The following is a 20,463-nucleotide window of genomic DNA, read 5'->3' as shown; positions in this document are numbered from 1 at the left end:
TTTCAAACGGACTGATTCGCTTCACCAAACATTTAAAAAGAAATGATACGGTCAGTGGGTGTACCTAATAAAGTGGACAGTGAGTGTAGAAACAGAAATTAAGGAACTAAAATTCAACAGCAGCATCTACCCCCCCCCCCCCCCTCCCCACCTGCCCCTCCCTTCTCCACTTCAGCTACTCACAGTTCATCTGCATTTAATGGATTCAACAGGTCTGTCTGATGTAGAGCAGTGGGGTATAATATCTGTAGGGGGGGTAAAAGGGCTTCACTATATTAAGGGGGGGGCACATTGTAGCTCCTCCCCTCAACTCTAGCCTCGAGGACTAAGACGAATTTAAGTCTAAATAATGCAGAAAAGCAGCCTGGGTGGCCAGAGGGTGTGTTTACTTACACACACCGGCTGACAAGAAGCGCTGATGGGGATCGTGGGGAGGGGGGACCTGGGGGGGCATTTGGGGGGGGGCTGGGGGGCAGTCGGTCACTTTATCATTTTATTAAGGGGGGGGGGGGGGGGGGGGTTCAAGCCCTTCACGCCTAAGAATCAGTCAGTCCGCTGCACGAGGAGACTGTAGCGCCCACACCCGGCGGCAGAGTAAGGGGGGGGGAATTTGGTCACGCGCACCGGACAAAAGATTGGGGGCGGGGGGCTCGCGAAGGAACGAGATTTATTAGCCACCTGCAGATCTCGCCTCGCGCCCCAGGTGAGGATTTGCCCCTAGTTACCCCAGAGCTCGTACAGAGTTGATGGAGGCGCGCGCGATGATACGGAAAGCAAGATCCCCATCCGCGCGGACCGGAGTCTGTTTGTGGGGGGGTGGGGGTGGGGAACCCTCTCCCTCTCTCCCTCTCTCTCTCTCTCTCTCTCTCTCTCTTGATGGACAGCACTAGGCGAAGCGCGCGGTGACGTGGAGAGCGAGAGTTCCATCCGCGCGTACCGGCGTGGAGGGGAGGGGGTTACCGTAGCCCTCCATCCCTCCCTCTGTCTCCCTCTCTCACACGCCATGGACGCGGTGGACGCACTCGCGTGCGCCGCGCTGCTGGCCGTGATGGTCGTGTCCGTGCCGGCCAACGCGCTGGTCCTCGCGTGCTTCGCGTGCAGCCCGGAGATCCGGCGCCAGGCTCCCGCGCTCTTCACGCTCAGCCTCGCGCTCTGCGACCTGCTGCTGTCCGTGTCCAGCGTGCCGCTCACCCTCGCCGTGCTGATCGCCGGTAGGCGCGCGCCTGACGCCAACGGCACGGCTACCGGCGGCGGTGGGTGCCGCGCGCTCGGCGCCCTGGAGACGCTCCTGAGCGGCGGCGCGATGCTGAGCACGGCGGCGCTGAGCGTGGACCGCTGGCTCGCGGTGGTCGTGTCGCCGCTGCGCTACCGCTCGCGCATGAGGCGACGTCACGCGGCCGCCGCGCTAGCCTGCGCGTGGGCGCACGCCGCGTGCTTCTCGGCGGCGGCCGCGTGCCGCTCCTGGGTCGGGTACCACCGGCTGTACGCCTCGTGCACGCTGCGCGAGGAAGACGAGGAGGATGACGAGGAGACCACGGTCACAGGGACGGTCCGGCCGGCGCGCGCGCACTTCGCCGCTTTCACTGTCACCTTCCACGCGCTCACCTTCGCGCTGTCGCTCGCGGTGCTCTGCGTCACCTACCGGGGCGTGCTGCGTGTGGCGCGCGTGCACTGCAGGCGCATCGACGTCATCACCATGCAGACGCTCGTGCTGCTCGTGGACATCCATCCCAGGTGAGTGGCGCTCATCACGACGCTCTGAAACCGGATCCGGTGACTCGAGGTCAAAGATTAAAGGGCCTGTATCGCCGAAACAGCCTGTTTTTAATCATTTCTGTGACGTCACAAGAACCAGCTCATTTACATATATCCACTCAGTCAGCCTACAGCAGTTTAGCCCCACCCGTTCATATAGAAGGTATAAGGGCTGTGTCCCAATTCAGGGGTTGCATCTTCAGGAGGACGCGGTGTCCGAAGGCTGAACTGGAATGAGACGGTCGGCTCTACGGCGGATTTCCTGTTGGTGGCACAGCATCTCGAAGCGTCACGAAGCGCCACGAAGCGTCACGAAGCGTCACGAAGCGCAACGAAGCGTCACGAAGCGCCACGAAGCGCCACGAAGCGTCACGAAGCGTCACGAAGCGCAACGAAGCGTCACGAAGCGCCACGAAGCGTCACGAAGCAGCTTCACAGAATTCCAGTAAAGACAGAGTTTTAACAGGAATGTAAAACCCCCAGGTGAGCAAGCCAGGGGGCGACAGTGGCCAGGAGAACCTCCCTCAGAGCTGAGGGAGAAAACTTGGGAGGAACCAGGCTCACTGGGGGGGGACCCATCCTCCTCTGGTCAGACTAGCTGCTAGTCCAAGGCAGGTGGTGGTAGCTGGGGCGTGGGCAGCTAGTCCAAGGCAGGTGGTGGTAGCTGGGGCGTGGGCAGCTAGTCCAACAGACATGTTGGCGTTTTAACGTCTGTACCGTTCGCTGTTCGACTCGGTTTAAACCCATTTAAACATTTAAAGCGTCTCCTCAGCCGCCGTCGCTCCTCTGCTGACGCCGCTACATTCTCGCACCCTCGGCGGCACGCAGTGAAACTCGGGATATGTTGGCTGGATCCACCTGTCGGATCCTTCGGTGCCGTGAGAAGGAGGACGCATTTGAAGGAGCTTTGAAATGGGACGGTCTAGTCGCACCACTGTGACGCAGCCGGCCTCCAAATGCAGCCTCTGAATTGGGATGCAGCCCTGAATTGGGATGCAGCCCTGAATTGGGATGCAGCCCTGAAATGGGACAGCTAAGTGGTGCCATTTGAATGAGGTACAGAACAGGGCAGCCAATCAGAACAGTCCTCTTTTATATGTCAGTTTATAAATATAATACGTTTAATTTTGCAGAACAGAAGTTGGTCAAATGCTTTATGGCAATTTTTGGTACATCAAACCAAATAATGTCATCAGTGGAGCTGGAAGAAAACTAGGAAGAGGGTTCTTTAATCTGCGTTAGCACCTCTTTCCGTATCCGTCTGATCCAGTGAATCACGTTTAACTACACACTTAAAAAGACGGTTTTTTGAGGGTTCTTTATTCAGGAAAACGGTTCTATACTGAACCATGAACACTCACAGAGACGTCTGCATGATTAAAGGGTTCTTTGCAGCTTGAAAGGGTTCTTTTTGATGGAGAACGTGCTATAGGACCTACATAGGACCATGAAAATGGTTCTACTCTTGTAACAAGCTTGACAGCGTAACAGTAGAAGTGAATGTGTGTAACATGGTTCTACATAGAATGTTTCTGAAAAGTGTTCCATGCAGGCTTGACACTGTTACAATAGAAGTACCTGTTCTGGTGCTATTTAGAACCCTTGTCAAAAAGGGTCCATGGGGGTTCTGACCACTGAAGAACAGGGTAACAGAGTATCAGAGAAACAGATGGACTACAGTCTGTAACTGTAGAACTACAGAGAGCAGCTATACGGTCAGTGGAGCTGATCAGATGGACAGTGAGCGTAGAAACGAGGAGGTGGTCAGACTGCTATTTCTGACCGGTGTATCTGGTGCAAGTTAACGTTAGTTGTAATTTACACCCACCTTCGAATTACATCATCAGAAGGTGGATTTCTGTTCTTTAAAGTGGATCTTCCTGCTGCTGGTGGTCAGGGATGTTGAGAACAGACGTAGCCAAAGTCAGACTGATCGTTTCGTAATGATTCATAATTGTATGAATGATTAAAACGCTGTCCAAAAACTGGAGAAATGCAATAATTCTGAGAAGTACAGTAGCAGTGTTGTGTTATGTGATAAAGGCTGAAGGGTGTGATGATGAACAGCAGCACAGCAGTGTGTCTGTCAGTAACATGTTAACCTCTAAAACCCCTTTTTTGGTATGAATATGAATTATGAAGTGTTTACATGTGGCAGGCACACATGCCATGTGCTGTTATTTTCAGGAGACCCTGGGCTGCTCAGATGTGCCGCTGGTTGACACGTACATACAGAAATGTAAGATGTTTATGAACGTGAGTCGCTTTGATCAAAAATTCACCCAGTGCCTGCAAGATTTTGTAGTTTTTGCTTATATAGACCCTGAAAACAAGCGTCACCACCTCAGGTACCTTTCAGTAATTGTTAGTCTGGAGTGTCTGTGAGCTGAAAGTGCAGGTGCTGAAGTTATGAAGGCTAGAAGTGGCCAAACGTTTCACTCGCAAGTTGTTCTGAGGGTTAAATTCAACCCATTCATTTTCAGTATGACAGTCTTGATTAACACGGCAGCTTCACCCCCTTCACTAACATGCATTAATATTTCCCCGTGTCTGTGGTAGAGGAACGTTCTGCTGGGTGTAATAACACTAGATCCGTTAACTAAACCGATTCCCCTCATTCATTTTGAGCAGAATCTATGGTCACCACTGTAAATCTGCTACCCTGACAGTCCATCCACAGGTTCATACCGTCGGTTTTGTTTATAATGCTGGGAGGTTTGATTCAATTTACTGAACCGATTCTTTCAAACGGACTGATTCGCTTCACCAAACATTTAAAAAGAAATGATTCGTTTTCATTCCGTGGGAGTTTCGGCTAAAACCGCGCGACGTAATTTAATTCCCTCAGTTACTCTGAAATGATTAATGTCACAGTTAGAGTTTCAGCTCTGCAGTAACCCACTCTCACGGTTTCTCACCGTCAGTCTGTTGCACGATTCATGGATTGACTCAAACGTCCGAGTTTGTTCGTGTCTTTTTCCTTATTTGTGGGCTTGATTATGATTAACACTGGAAATAATGTGTGTTGCAGTTTTAAACACTACCCCCCCACCCCCCCCACCCCCCGTCACTATTTCCTACTGTCACTTCATCTGATGCCAGATTTGATTCAGTTTACTGACACTTCACGCCATAACAAACTCTTAGTTTGTAGAAACAACTACAGACTCAGACGTCTTTACAATGGTGGTGATGGGAACCAGGGGTTGCCATGACTACAACACAAATATAGCATTTTATTTCAGGCAGTGAATTTATAGCCATCTCATTTCATGTAGGAACTTTCTGTGAGGAGCTTTTAGAGGGGACGTCTGGTTCCCATCACCACCACTGTGAACGGCTCTGACTCTGTTAGTTTATCTAGAACAGAGCATTTCACACCGAAACGCTCAGAACCGTTTTACATCTTCACAGTTTAATTATTATTAGTAATGTACACTGGATGGTTCTTCAAGAGTCCTTTAGTGAAACCAGTGGTTCTGTATGGAACAGGCATGCATGGTGAAACGGTTCTTCAGATTGATGGAGAATGTAGTGTATATGGTTCTATATACACCACCAAACCCAACACTCTTCTGTTGTGAGGATTTTAAGCGCATTAGCAGCAGAAAATCCTTCTTGATTCTGTACAGAACCATACACAACACGTTCCTTCAGCCTGAAGAATGAGTTCACCATGCAAAGAACCATCTGAGCATGCAAATGGTTCTTAGAGGTGTTCATGCCTCCAAACTCTGAGTCTACAGGTTAATAGAGATTTACAGGCCAAGACCGGAGAAACGTTATTACACAGACCTGTAAGTGGAAAGACTCCAGCAATGTGTTCGTCACTCAGCGCTGCAGCTGTGAAACTGAGCAGTTTGGGACTGTAGCTTATTTTAGGACTAGTCTGCTGTACTCGAGGGAGACGCTCTCAGCCTCGGGACAGAGCGGACCGCGCTTAGACAGGACATTTCGTTATGATAGCGAAGCCTCAAGGGGCAGCAGAAGAGCTTCAGCTCCGGCTTGGACGGCTTCATCGTCACCTGGTTTCTGTGAAAGTAACGCAGCACACATTTCTGTGAAGTTCTGCTCGTCCACTGTATTAGAACCTGTATTAAAACTCAGGGCTGCGGTCCGTCTGTTGATGCACAGTTGGGTTAGTCGTCCGCTGGTCCGTCGTTAGTGTCATCATTTCACTGAGAATAGTACAAAGACAACAAATCAAATTTGAAAGAAATTAAGATTTTTTTAAATAAAAATTCCCATTTTGAATTTGACGCCAAGAAAAAAGTTGGGACGGGGTCTGTTTACCGCCGAGCTTCATCACCTCTTCTTAACAGCGCTCTGTTAGTGTTGGGAACTGAGGAGACGCGACCGCAGCTCTGACAGTGAAATGTTTTCTGGTTTGATACAGAATTTCAGCTGCTCTTCAGTTTCAGGGGCTCATTTGTCGTATTTTTCATTTCATAATGCAGTGATTTCACTACAGAATCATGTCTGTTTTTAATGCAGTGCTGCCTGAGGGCCCAAAGATCACGGCCAGCAGATCCTGGTGTTCAGCCTCGTCCCTCACAGACAGAGATTTCTCCAGATTCTCTGAGTCTTTAATGATGTTCTGCACCGTAGACGATGGAAAGCAGAAGCTCTTTGCTGTTTTATGTTGAGGAACGTTCTTCTTGAGCTGTTGCTCTATTTGATGGTCCAGTCTTTCACAGAGTGGTGACCCCTCCTCCTCTTTACTTCTGAAAGACTCCGCCCCTCTGAGATGCTCTTTATACCCAATCCTGTTACTGACCTTTTTTGGTTGACATCAAATGGTTCTACTTAGCACCTCAGACATTAATATATAGAACCATTTTTAATGAGAGTGTGTTTACTACTTTTTTCTACGCTGAAAAAATAATAATACAGTGGCTATTTTGACTGGACACTAAATAACTGAAGGGTGGTCTCTGACCTTCGTACAGTACTGTGTATGTAAGCATTCATACATAACAACAACAGCAACAACAGGAACAGCAGCAGTAATATGTCCCATATGTATTACGTGTGTGAATATCTATATGTAACAATAACGCATCTCATGTGTATCTTATAAATCACTGCTGTCGGATCAAAACCTCGTATCTCCAAAATAGTAACTTTACAGGAGAAGGAAAAAACCTACTTATAATATAAATCAATGGAACCAGACATCTTTCCGAGTCATTTTGGGCTGTTTCTTTTAGTCCATTCATCATGAGATTTACACACAATGTAAAGGGAAGAGACATTTTCAAAATATGTCAAAATCTGAAAATCGTCAAAAATGGAGATACGAGGTTTTCTTCTGACGGCAGTGATCATTTTCTGTATGTAACACATTTTTCTAACATAACCATAACAGGAGCCAAAAAGATGAAGGTTAGCGATGCTCTTCTCTGGATTTTACTCCCAGTCCGGACATTTTCATCCTGAAAAATGTATGAAATCATATCCGCACTCACACACGTTGATGCTTTGGTGTTCCAGTGTTCGGCAGCGATGCCTGGAGGAGCAGAGGAGGCGACGGCAGCGTGCGACCAGAAAAATCAGCACCTTCATCGGCACGTTCGCGCTGTGCTTCGCGCCCTACGTGATCACGAGGTGAGTCCACACACTCTCTCACACGGCCTTCATCACTGTGCCAGAGCCAACACTGATCAGCTCGACAGCGCATGTAATAATAACTCATAACCGGTCATATTAATAACCTGTTTACCGTGAGGGCCTGACCTCTGCTTCTGAAATACAAGGTAATGGACGCGTAGAGCCACCGGTTAGCGTTAGTCCATCTTTACACATAACAGCGTGTCACTTAATCTCCAAACCACATAATCCACAAAGCACATCACACAATCAAGGGTATTAGAGACTATTGGTGATTCAGGCCTGTGTGATTTTAGCACGGTGCTAATCGCTGGTGCCTGACCAAATGGCTGATCTTCACACTCAGCTCTGAAACTCAACACAGGTCTGAGCTGAATCGACTGCTTCTAGGATTCACTGCTTCTGCACATCTAGTGTGTGGTTTGGTGAAATCATATATTTCCTTCATGCTCTGATAGAGGTGCAGGGCCACGTCAGCTCCACCATGTCCTGCCAACAAAACACCAAACATGAATAATCCCCTACATGAATCCCCAAACACCAGCAAACACCAACAAACACCAAACAATGCCAACAAACACCAGCAAACACCAAACAACCCTCAACAAACCCCAGCAAACACCAACAAACCCCAACAAACACCAAAAAAACCCAACAAACACCAAACAACCCCAACAAACACCAGCAAACAGCAAAAAACCCCAACAAACACCAACAAACCACAGCAAACACCAAACAACCCCCAACAAACCCCAGCAAACACCAAACAACCCTCAACAACCCCCAACAAACACCAACAAACACCAACAAACCACAGCAAACACCAAACAACCCCCAACAAACACCAACAAACCCCAGCAAACACCAAACAACCCTCAAAAACCCCCAACAAACACCAACAAACACCAGTAAACACCAAACAACCCCCAACAAACACCAACAAACCCCAGCAAACACCAAACAACCCCCAGCAAACACAAGCAAACACCAAACAACCCTCAACAAACACCAGCAAATACCAAACAACCCTCAACAAACACCAACAAACCCCAGCAAACACCAAACAACCCCCAGCAAACACAAGCAAACACCAAACAACCCTCAACCAACACCAGCAAACACCAAACAACCCTCAACAAACACCAGTAAACACCAAACAACCCCCAACAAACACCAACAAACCCCAGCAAACACCAAACAACCCCCAGCAAACATAAGCAAACACCAAACAACCCTCAACAAACACCAGTAAACACCAAACAACCCCCAACAAACCCCAGCAAACACCAAACAACCCCCAGCAAACACAAGCAAACACCAAACAACCCTCAACAAACACCAGCAAACACCAAAAAACCCTCAACAAACACCAGCAAATACCAAACAACCCTCAACAAACACCAACAAACACCAGCAAACACCAAACAACCCCCAACAAACACCAACAAACCCCAGCAAACACAAGCAAACACCAAACAATGCCAACAAACACCAGCAAACACCAAACAACCCTCAACAAACACCAACAAACACCAGCAAACACCAAACAACCCTCAACAAACACTAGCAAACACCAAACAACCCTCAACAAACACCAGCAAACACCAAACAACCCTCAACAAACACCAGCAAACACCAAACAACCTTCAACAATAACCAGCAAACACCAAACAACCCTGAACAAACACCAGCAAACACCAAACAACCCCCAACAAACACCAAACAACCCTCAACAAACACCAGCAAACACCAAAAAACTCCAACAAACACCAACAAACACCAGCAAACACCAAACAACCCTCAACAAACACCAGCAAACACCAAACAACCCCCAACAAACACCAGCAAACACCAAACAACCCTCAACAACCCTCAACAAACACCAGCAAACACCAAACAACCCTCAACAAACACCAGCAAACACCAAACAACCCTCAACAAACACCAGCAAACACCAAAATCCCCAACAAACACCAAACAAACCCCAGCAAACACAATCCCAAAAATCATCCTCAAGCAAGCCAGCTGTGTCCACATCAGGGATACAGGGAGATGTTTAAAGATGGGGGCGCTATTTTTTAGCATGTACACTATATGTCCAAAAGTATCTAGACAGCTTGTCTAATTTAGCTATTTTAAAAAGCACCTGTTGCAGACACGAGTGTTCTATTCCACACATACAGCTTGATTTATTTCCCTAGGAAAGTAATTCTAACGGAATAGGACAATTAGAAGCTGCTGCTCATGAGCCTAAGGTCTCCAAGCCCAATGCCAAGTGTCAGCTACAGGGGTGTAAAGCACCCCTTTTCTGGAGTGATCCAGAACTGACCACTAAACTCACTATTAATACCCTTCATTTCAGAAGAAACACTGGACAAGCAGGTGTCTACACACTTTTGGACATGCAGTGTATGTGATAAAACAGATGTTTGGAGAGAAACAACAAGATACAGTTGTAAACATATAACCAACCAGATGAGCTGAGTGTCAACCTGGGAGGTTGTTGAAGTGAGGAGAGAAAAGCTTGTGTCTTGTATCTCACAAAAGTGAGTGCACCCCTCACGTTTCTGCAGGTATGTTATTCTATCTTCTGATGGGACGTCGCTGTAGAACTGAAGCTCTGATATAAGTTAAAGTGGTCAGTGTGCAGCTTGTACAGCAGAGCAGATTTACTGTCCTCTGAAAAGAACAACACACAGACATTAATGTCTGAATAGCTGGCAGCACAAGTGAGTCCACCTCACAATGAACAGGTCCAGATTGTGCCCAGTTGTGTCGTCGTCCCTCCCTGGCGTCATGTGCCTCGTTACAGTTACAGGGTTCCAGGTGTGAACGGGGAGCAGGGCTGTTAAATTTGGTGTTTTGGGTACAATTCACTCAGACTGACCACTGGATATTCAACATGGCACCTCATGATAAAGAATCTCTGAGGATGTGAGGAATAGAATTGCTGCTGTCCACAAAGACGCCTAGTGCTACATGGGGGCTAGGGGCTACATGGGGGCTAGGGGCTACATGGGGGCTAGGGGCTAGATGGGGGCTGCTGGCTACATGGGGGCTAGGGGCTAGATGGGGGCTGCTGTCCCTTACGAGCATTTTCGTAACTTTAGTCATGACTTATTTTCTTGTAATTTTGACTTAGTATCTCCAAAGAATTACAAAATATCTTGATATTGGGATTTGCTCTCTCAAAATAATGACACTGAATGAAATTATGACCTACTATCCTGAAGTAATGACATTTCTTAAAATCAGCAATAATGGTGACTTTTTTTAAGAGTTTGGTATCTCAGAATAGTGACTTATGATTTTGACTTTTGACTTTCTTAGAACTGAAATTCAGTCTTAGTGTCTCTCTGGTCATTTTTTGAGATACTAAGTTACAGTGTTTAGAAAATTTATTTATTTAGACATATTTAGTCATTATTTTGTAAAGGTATCGACAAAGTAGTGCCAGAAGCAGAGAGGGGGAGAAACTCCTCTAACTCTGAAGCTGAGGATGTTGCCGTCACTGAAACGGCTGAAGAATGAATGCAGCTCAGATTGGACCGTTACAGGTTTAGATCTGTAGAGTCACTCTCGGCTGAAAAGCTCATCGTCTCGCGTCCCCTTTGTGTCTGCTGTATAAAGGAGGGGGAGGTAAAGTGCTAATAGCCCAGCTTCTTTACCCAACACCTGATCTTTCTCAATAGATATGATGGATGCCTTTATTGTAATTGGACTCGGGGCTGTGACTGTGTGTGTGTGTGTGTGTGTGTGTGTGTGTGTGTGTGTGTGTGTGTGTGTGTGTGTGTGTGTGTATATGAGTGAGTGAGTGTGTGTATAGAGGCTGTCTGGAAGCCTCAGATGGTTCAGTGACAGTGTTGTCATTAATTAGAGCTGTGGTTTGATGCTGGGATTATGATGAAATAACACAGCCATCCTCCTGCAGTACGGAGGGTAATACCCCACGCGCCGTGTGTGTATACGCACCCATTTATCACTTCATTTATATATTCTAAGCTCAGGATTTTACTGTGAGTGTGTGTGGTATGTTGAGGCCAGTTTTAGCTCTATTGTTGTTCATTGGAATTCTGGATGAATACAGAATGAATCCAGAGGTGACCACAAGGGTGGCCACATCTGTATGTCATAAGTAAGACTACTATTAAAATAAGTCAGTTAAATTCAACTCACTCAAACTCACTCAAACTCAATTCAGTTTTTTGCTCTGTAAAAATAGTACCTTGCCAAATAAAAGTATCTTAATTCTAGTTGATATATTTAATATTTCGTATTCGAGATGGTTGTGCACTTCATTTAGCTGTTTTCTACACATTTTTACTTGTTTTAAGTTTATTGAGTAAAATACTGTTACTATACTGGCAGATCATTTTAGAACAAGCAAAGTTGTCAATATAGAGAGAATTTTACTTGATAAAATTACTCAAAATAAGTCAAATAAGTTAAACAATCTTAAAATAATCTTACAACAATCTTAAAGGTGAATATTGGATGTATCGACTAGGTTTAAGATCATTTTTCTTGACATGATGCTGTTTTTTGCTTTTTAAAGCAAAAAGCTACTTTAGCTTTTTAGCTACTTTTAAAAAAGTAGCTAAAAAGTAGTCATTACTTTAAAAAAAAAGTAGCTAAGAAGTAGCCGCAACTTTTCATGGCAGTCATTCCGGTCCATGGCAGTCAGTCAGGCCCACGCCCTCATCCACAGGGAGTATGTAAAATGATGTAAATTGTGTGCTGTTGCTTTGCAGCCATCATTATCAAAACAGCAATGGAGATCTTTTGGAACAGTAGTGTTCCATCTTCCCAGCACAGTTCCTGACTATGTTTTGTACAAAATTCTCTGGTTTGTATTCAGTTATTTTTCTTAGGAAAACCTGAATGACCTTTGCCTTTAGTCTAAATGGGCCTTGGGTGTGAGAGTTTGATTGTTGATTGCACTTTCTGGTGATCTTTTTGTTTATTTGCAGCTTTTCAGTTGTCTGTTTCTTTCTGGCTCAGGAGTAAATGCAGCGTCTTGTTCACACTATTACTTAGGCTTGTTTGGTGTGTCACAAACATACTGATAATCATGTTCTTAAAGTGGCTAAAAAGTAGCCACAACTTTTCAAAAAAAGTAACAAGAAATAGCCACTACTTTTCAAAAAGTAACTAAAAGTAGTCACTACTTTTCAAAAAGTATCTAGAAAGTAGTCATTACTTTTAAAAAAAGTATCTAAAAAGTAGCCACTACTTTTCAAAAAGTAGCTAAAAAGTAGCCACAATTTTTCAAAAAGTAGCTAAAAAGTAGCCACTACTTTTTTAAAAAGTAGCTAAAAAGTAGCCACTACTTTTCAAAAAGTAGCTAAAAAGTAGCCACAACGTTTCAAAAAGTAGCTAAAAAGTAGCCACTACTTTTCAAAAAGTAGCTAAAAAAGTAGCCACTACTTTTCAAAAAGTATCTAAAAGTAGTCACAAGTTTTCAAAAAGTAGCTAAAAAGTAGCCACTACTTTTCAAAAAGTAGCTAAAAAGTAGCCACAACTTTTCAAAAAGTAGCTAAAAAGTAGCCACTACTTTTCAAAAAGTAGCTAAAAAAGTAGCCACTACTTTTCAAAAAGTATCTAAAAGTAGTCACAAGTTTTCAAAAAGTAGCTAAAAAGTAGCCACAACTTTTCAAAAAGTAGCTAAAAAGTAGCCACAACTTTTCAAAAAGTAGCTAAAAAGTAGCCACTACTTTTCAAAAAGTAGCTAAAAAGTAGCCACTACTTTTCAAAAAGTAGCTAAAAAGTAGCCACAACTTTTCAAAAAAAGTAGCTAAAAAGGAGCCACAAGTTTTCAAAAAGTAGCTAAAAAGTAGCCACAAGTTTTCAAAAAGTAGCTAAAAAGTAGCCACAAGTTTTCAAAAAGTAGCTAAAAAGTAGCCACTACTTTTCAAAAAGTAGCTAAAAAGTAGCCACAACTTTTCAAAAAAAGTAGCTAAAAAGGAGCCACAAGTTTTCAAAAAGTAGCTAAAAAGTAGCCACAAGTTTTCAAAAAGTAGCTAAAAAGTAGCCACAAGTTTTCAAAAAGTAGCTAAAAAGTAGTCATTACTTTTTAAAAAGTAGCCACTACTTTTCAAAAAGTAGCTAAAAAGTAGCCACTACTTTTCAAAAAGTAGCTAAAAAGTAGCCACAACTTTTTCGAAAAGTAGCTAAAAAGTATTTTCTTTTTAAAAAGTAGCCACAACTTTTCAAAAGTAGCTAAAAAGTAGTCATTTCTTTTTAAAAAGTAGCTAAAAAGTAGCCACAACTTTTTCGAAAAGTAGCTAAAAAGTAATTTCTTTTTAAAAAGTAGCCACAACTTTTCAAAAGTAGCTAAAAAGTAGCCACTACTTTTCAAAAAGTAGCTAAAAAGTAGCCACAACTTTTCAAAAAGTAGCTAAAAAGTAGCCACAACTTTTCAAAAAGTAGCTAAAAAGTAGCCACAACTTTTCAAAAAGTAGCTAAAAAGTAGTAATTTCTTTTTAAAAAGTAGCTAAAAAGTAGCCAATACTTTTCAAAAAAGTAACAAGAAGTAGCCACTACTTTTCAAAAAGTAGCTAAAAAGTAGTCATTACTTTTAAAAAAAAGTAGCTAAGAAGTAGACGTGGAAGTAGAAGTGGAGTTGGTCTTTCAAATTATAGATGACTCTCAGTCTGAGTTCTTTCGCACCGTGCAGTATATCTTGTTTATCCAGCTAACTTCAAGCTTAATTCTGACCCAAGTGGTGGCTCTATACATATTTAAGTAGTATTTACAACCCCATTTCCAAAAAAGTTGTGATGCTGTGCAAAATGTAAATAAAAACAAAATTCAATGATGTGCAAATCATTTAAACCGTATATTTCATTGAAAATAGTACAAAGACAACAAATCAAATGTAATATCTTTTTCAAAAACCAATAAAACATCATTGCATTTTGTTTTTGTTGACATTTTTCACGGCATCCCAACTTTTCTGGAAATGGGGTTGTCTATTTATACATATTTGGATAGTATGATTTTTTTTCCCTCCCTTTTGCTACTGTCTCTTTGAACCTGGATTACAGAAAAAGTTGTAATAAAGTTTTATAAAAAGTTAACCTGCCAACTGAAACTCCTGCCTACGTTAGACAGACCTCAGATCTACTACTGCCAATGACTAATGGTGTAACATTAACACCACAAAAAAAAATTCCTCATCCCCATTTCTTATTCTTTTCCATTTTTTCCAGCCTTTTTTGAGACCTGATTAACATATTTCCCCCATTCAAGCCTCTTCGACAACATAATGATGCCAGAAGTTGTTAGGAGGCCTCCTGTTGGCCGCAGGGCCCTATGCAGCTGCTTATGTCGATTATTAGATAAAGCTGGCCCTGATGATTAGTAACTTGTAATACATTAGTTTTGTTTTTTGTTTTTTTACCAGCACTGCTTACACAAACAATGTGAACCGTCAAGACAGAAAGATTAGACCTGAGCGAAAATCTGTATCACGTCATCAGGTACAGTGGGTTTTTTTAAGGTCTGTGTTCAGTTCCACATCATTGTCTAGGGGTTTGTACACCAATGATAGAGGTCATAATGAAGACGTTTCAGGACCTGAATCCACCTCTGTTGATTTCTTTCATGGATGGGCATTAGCACAGTTTATACAGAGCCAGCAAAGGGTATAGAGAAATGCTTCATTAGCACAATATGAGTGCCTTTAGTAATGGATGCTGTCTCTATTCCCTCCACAGTGGAACTTTCTTCATTATACTGTACGGTCAATTAGAAAACAGCCACACTCTGGCTGTCAACACTCAAAGACAAACAGAAAGGGACGTTTTAAGAAGTCCCCTCGATAAGAACGGAACACTCTGTGACGGGTCATGGGGACCAGGGAAACATAATGGGGCTTTTAATTGGTTGCTTGCCTCCAGTCGAATTCCTCTCACCAAGACAAGCCACGCTCGTGTGATACGAGTGATGAAAAATTAATTGGATTGTTACAGATCCTCAGAGCTCCCGCATGCATCGGTCCCTCCTTCGGGTTCTGACTTTTTGCTTTGTCGCACAAAAGAAATTCCAACGAACTGGCAGAGAGAGGAAGGAAATCCCTCTGTGTGAGGGGAACGTCCTAATAAGCCGGCTTCAGAGAAGAGGGGAGCGGAATAGGAAAGCAGGGAGGGAAAAAAGGAAACAGGAATCCAAGCTTCACTGAGGATCCACAGCTGACATTTAATTCCTTAGTAGCACTTTTGTTTTGAGCATCTGTCTAGGCTCAGCATATCCATGTTGGAGTCTGTTCAGCAGATAATAAAATACAGTGCCTGGTGTGAATATGAGCATTGGGGGATTCTTACTGAGGAAACTAAAAGAGGCGCAGCCAATCAGCCAATCAGCCAAGGCATGTTTGTTTCCTCAGCTTTGCTCTGGAGCTATGAGGCTGCTTTAGCTACAAGGTAATGGAAGCTTTTACCCCAATAAACTGGGAAACGAATTGGCCAGTTGACTAACGTGCTGTTTAATTGTGTCCTATGTTAGTAACATTGGCTGGATAGTGTAGTGGGTAACACCTCTGCCTTCTACGCTGTAGACTGGGGTTCAGTCCCCCACCAGGGTAAGCACCCTACACTATACCAATAAGAGTCCTTGGGCAAGACTCCTTCACCTACCTGAGTAAAAATGATCAAATTGTAAGTTACTCTGGATAAGAGCGCCTGCTTAATGCTGTAAATGTAACATCTTTCGAGGGAGTTTGTTTATTTGTTGTTTGTTAATATTACCAGAAGAGGGCGGCGGTGAGTGACGTTTGTTTGTTTGCTATTTGTGAAGCCTTGGGTTCACTACACGACTTTAAAAGTCTTATCAGATTATAAAAAGACTGTGCGTCTCGCTCCATCTGACAGATTTTTCTTATTTTTTTGGGCAACTGAAATATTAGGGGTCACACACTAAACGTTTAGGGGTCACACACTACTCTACTTCTAATCTGCTGCTGAAACAAACAGAACTCAGACCCAACTAAACAAACGTGAGCTGCTGCCGTTTTCTCTGCCGTTTGTGCTGAAACAGTAAAGAAGCAGCAGGTGAAGACGTTTAATGAGGGTCATAGAGGAAAAATGTGCTCAGTTGGTAATTTTAGTTTTACTGTACATAAACTCGATTGTGCCTTAAACTCAGCTCATTATGAAGCTTCGCTCCACACGTGAGACTTTACCCCACTTCTTTCTTTCCTTGCTGTATTTTCTTTCTCTCTCAGTTTTGATTGGTTGTTGCAGGAATCTGCTCAGACTGTGTGGTAAAGGCTAAGGCATGGTGCTAAATCACGACCTGTTCTGAAACAGTGCTTTCAGGATGAGATGACTGAGATGGTCAGTGGGCCCCATGGCCTGTCACTGACCACGCCTTTGTCGTCCTCTGAGCTTTTGGGATCCCTGCTCACATTTGATCGAGCTGCTTTCCAGTGTAGGGCTGTAGCCATAGAAACAGAAACCCTGGAACGAAGATGACATTTCAGTCAGCAGCCAGTCAGTCATGTCTGACTAGAAATACTAGAAATATTATAGAAATTAAACACTTGAAGCTTCAGAACTGACTGTAGTGAAGTGTTTGTTTTAGAGGTTTTTTATATTCATACATTTACTCAACTTGGTAACTGTTAACAATTTAATTTCAATACAGTGAGACAAATCACTTCCTTGCTGTGTCTGATCCACTCGTACCAGCACAACATACACTAACACACCACCACCACGTCAGTGTTACTGCAGTGCTGAGAATGACCCACCATCCAAATAGTACCTGCTCTGTGAGGGTCCATGGGGGTCCTGACCACTGAAGAACAGGGTAACAGAGTATCAGAGAAACAGATGGACTACAGTCTGTAACTGTAGAACTACAGAGTGCAGCTATACGGTCAGTGGAGCTGATAAGGTGGACAGTGAGGGTAGAAACGAGGAGGTGGTCCTAATAAAGTGCTCAGTGAGTGTATAAACATAGTCATATGCAAAAAAAGAACACCTGTTCTGATTCTGTTGATTTTCCAAGTTGAAACATTCTCTACTTTAGCTTCTATAACGTTATAATGTGCCTGATCGGTGTATAAAGACCTATGGATTTACAGACGTGTGCTTTAAAGTGCTTCTACTCACGTGTGGCAGAATTCGAGGTAGTCATTAATGTGACTGAAGAAGAGTGAAACATTGTCATTTATGCACTGTTCCAGATGATCTGTTACACTATGTCTGAGTAAAGAAGTACTTGATTAATTAAAACTAAACTAAAGCATCTCTCTCTGTGACAGGATTCTGGAGCTCTGGCCTGCTGTCCATATAAGCCAGCAGTGGGGAGTGCTGTGTAAGTGTCTGACCTACAGTAAAGCAGCGTGTGACCCCTTCATTTACTCCCTGCTCCGGCACCAGTACAGGAAGACCTGCTCCGACATCGTCAACCGGATCCTCAAACGCACCCGTATGAACTCGTCCGAATGGCAGCGCCCTAACGGACCCAGCACCATCCTTCAGGCAATAGATTCGGACAGGGGAGAGAAGGAACGGGCGCCCTGAGACGCGAAGGCGCAGACTGGGCGACGCTGAGAAGGCTCTGTTCTCAAAAGCTGTGATTCAGCTGGTGTTGCGCTCTGCTGTGGGATGTGCCAAGGCTTGTCATGGATTCCAGAAGGTTCCACATGATTCCATTCTAGAATGGAAGATTCTAGAATGTTCCGCCATACGTGAACATTCCACAGCCCCTATGGTTCAGGAGTTCTGGAGAAATTTTTCTACCACTTTTCTACTCGGTTGATAACCTTACCGCCGCGCTCGCTGTGGCCGTAAGCTCTGTCCACGTATTCAGACACTGACGAAGGGTCAAGGCCTCTTGTGGATGTTTGCGACCGCGAGATGATGCAGGAGCCTGACATGGATTTTTGACTGACATGGGATTTTTCTTGTTCTGAATCAAAGGTTCTGATGAGTTTATGTATCTCCAAGTCTGCTTGTGAAATCTACACTGGCTTGTTGTTAGGAGTCGTGGTCGGATTGTGAGGCTACACTGTTTCCAAAGGAAATGCATGCATTTGGATAGATGAGTATACTGAAATGTAGCACCTGTAACTAGCTCAACTTGTGCTCCTTAGGTTGGAGTTTAGCTGCTATCCACTGTATCATAAGGACAAAAACTAGTCATTTTTTAGTAACGCTGTGATGGAAACATTTTCTAGAATTTTTAGTTTCCAATTCAACAAGCCTGAAAATCTTATCCAGTTCAAAATGCCACAGTCTAAATCTACTGCATAGCGTGCTGCTCTGTACCTCTCCCTCTGCCGCTGACTCGCTGGGACCCCCAGAGCGAACGACGGCGGAAATAAATACAGAAGCAGGCAGATCCTCAGCAGAACCCTCTCATCTGTAAACCAACAGCACGACCTCTGCATTTTCTTATTGAAAACTTCCTTTGTGTTTCAGCCCAATACTTTAGACAGCGCTCTCTGAAACCAATTAAAGCCTATGGCTGGCAGCTGAGAGGGGTCGGGGGAGGCCCGGCCGGACCACGCGCATGCCTGGCCTCTCAGACTGCCAGAGCGAGTGTAGCTTAATTGACAGGGTTAGCTTGACCCAGAACCACCTAATGGGCGAATCTCCACCCTGAGTGTCTGTAGTTCCTTCCTACTCCTGCATAATTGCATTTAGATCGAGGGCAACTGGTTTATTGGCTAAACTGCTAGTGCTTATACTGTAGCTCCCACTGCTGCCATGAGCGTGGCGGGTAATTTGCAGCTTCACCCACAGGTGTGTGTTCTGATGCAGGTACTGATGCAGTTGCACTGCTAATGGAATAATTCATATGAACAGGTTTTGCAAAACGTTATTTGGCCAAATGTAATCTCATAACGGAATGTCTGGTGACAACCATGAGAAATTATGGGCTAAACATTGGTGGGAACGTAAAGTTAGGTTTGGACTATAATCCAATCCGATATAATCCGATCATAATCAAATTTTTGCAGTAATCTGAATACTCAAAGGGTCATGTAAACATTTCTTAAAAATCAGATTAAGAAATGTGATGGAGAGACTGGATTTTAGCTCAGTAATCAGATTTTTCATGTGTATTCTACTCTGATTTCTTTCGGATAAACACTCAGATTGGATTACTGATGAGATCTGATTTTCTGCAGTCGTTGGATTATTAAGAGCATGTAAACACACTCACTGTCATGCTCACTTGCTTTACTTGTCTTGTCAGCTGCACTTCAGACATTAAATGGACTAGAGGAATTTGGGGGGTTTAGGGCAGACCCTCATCAGTGGCAGATTTCTCCACAATCCAACACCAAAAGTTTGACAAGCTGTACCCAGATGTGCATTTTTGTTATGAACAAAGTCAAATTTCATTTACATCTACGGGATTTGGCTGACGCTCTGATCCAGAGTGACTTCCAGTTTGATCATTTTACACAGGGAGGTGAAGGTAGTGTTAGGAGTCTTGCCCAGGGCTTATCGGTACACTGGTACATTGGTACACTACACACTACACTAACCACCCATTTCAAAATCCCTACATTTAGATTATCATTAATTTAAACTCCTTATTTTGTCCGTGTTCTTTAAAGCTAAGAGGCGGTCGTGTTCTGGAGGTCAGGGAACCAGCCCTGTGACCGGAAGGTTGCCGGTTCGATCCCATTGGCTGACAGTCCATGACTGAAGTGCCCTTGAGTAAGGTGCCCAATTGCTCCCTGGGTGCCGTGGATAGGGCTGACCACTGCTCCGGGCAACTGTACTCACTGCCCCCTAGTGTGTGTGTTCACTAGTGTGTATGTGGGTGTTTCACTGCATGGATGGGTTAAATGCGGAGGTCTAATTCCACAGTTGGTAAATGGTTCTAAATTTGATGCGATGATGGAACAAATTCATGAGCAAAGCTTTGATCAGTTTCCTCTGGTTTCAAATGTAACAGAGAACTATAATGCTGCATTGGAATAACCCTGTAACTGGGAATTCTTCTCCAGAAAACTGGGAGCGTGTTCTGAACTCTGATTTTAGTGCATGAGGTGATATAAATCATGTGCTCACACCGCGAGCGTAATAAATCACCACTTCCCTACTTTTATAAGAGGTTATATTGTTATTTGCT

General features: G+C 44.1%; 2 protein-coding genes across 2 annotated transcripts in view; one reads left to right on the top strand and one right to left on the bottom strand.

Annotated features, from left to right (window-relative positions):
* Positions 1-652: 652 nt before the first annotated feature.
* On the top strand, positions 653-20,076 carry LOC108411179 (G-protein coupled receptor 26-like). Its single transcript, XM_017682615.2, has 3 exons — positions 653-1,734; positions 7,249-7,362; positions 17,633-20,076. The coding sequence occupies exons 1-3, from the start codon at positions 1,004-1,006 to the stop codon at positions 17,892-17,894; spliced, it is 1,107 nt and encodes a 368-aa protein (XP_017538104.1). The 5' UTR covers positions 653-1,003; the 3' UTR covers positions 17,895-20,076.
* The window catches only part of cpxm2 (carboxypeptidase X (M14 family), member 2), a 123,283-nt gene continuing 119,334 nt past the window's right edge, over positions 16,515-20,463 (bottom strand). Inside the window, exon 14 of the mRNA XM_037544324.1 lies at positions 16,515-16,823. Coding sequence (XP_037400221.1) covers positions 16,768-16,823 — 56 coding nt within the window. The 3' untranslated portion in view covers positions 16,515-16,767. The remainder of the gene's footprint in view (positions 16,824-20,463) is intronic.

This window comes from Pygocentrus nattereri, chromosome 13 (assembly GCF_015220715.1).
Source record: "Pygocentrus nattereri isolate fPygNat1 chromosome 13, fPygNat1.pri, whole genome shotgun sequence".
In the NCBI taxonomy this organism is placed as follows: domain Eukaryota; kingdom Metazoa; phylum Chordata; class Actinopteri; order Characiformes; family Serrasalmidae; genus Pygocentrus; species Pygocentrus nattereri.
Note: the sequence above shows the minus strand (reverse complement) of the source record. Positions and strands in the feature narration are given on the sequence as shown.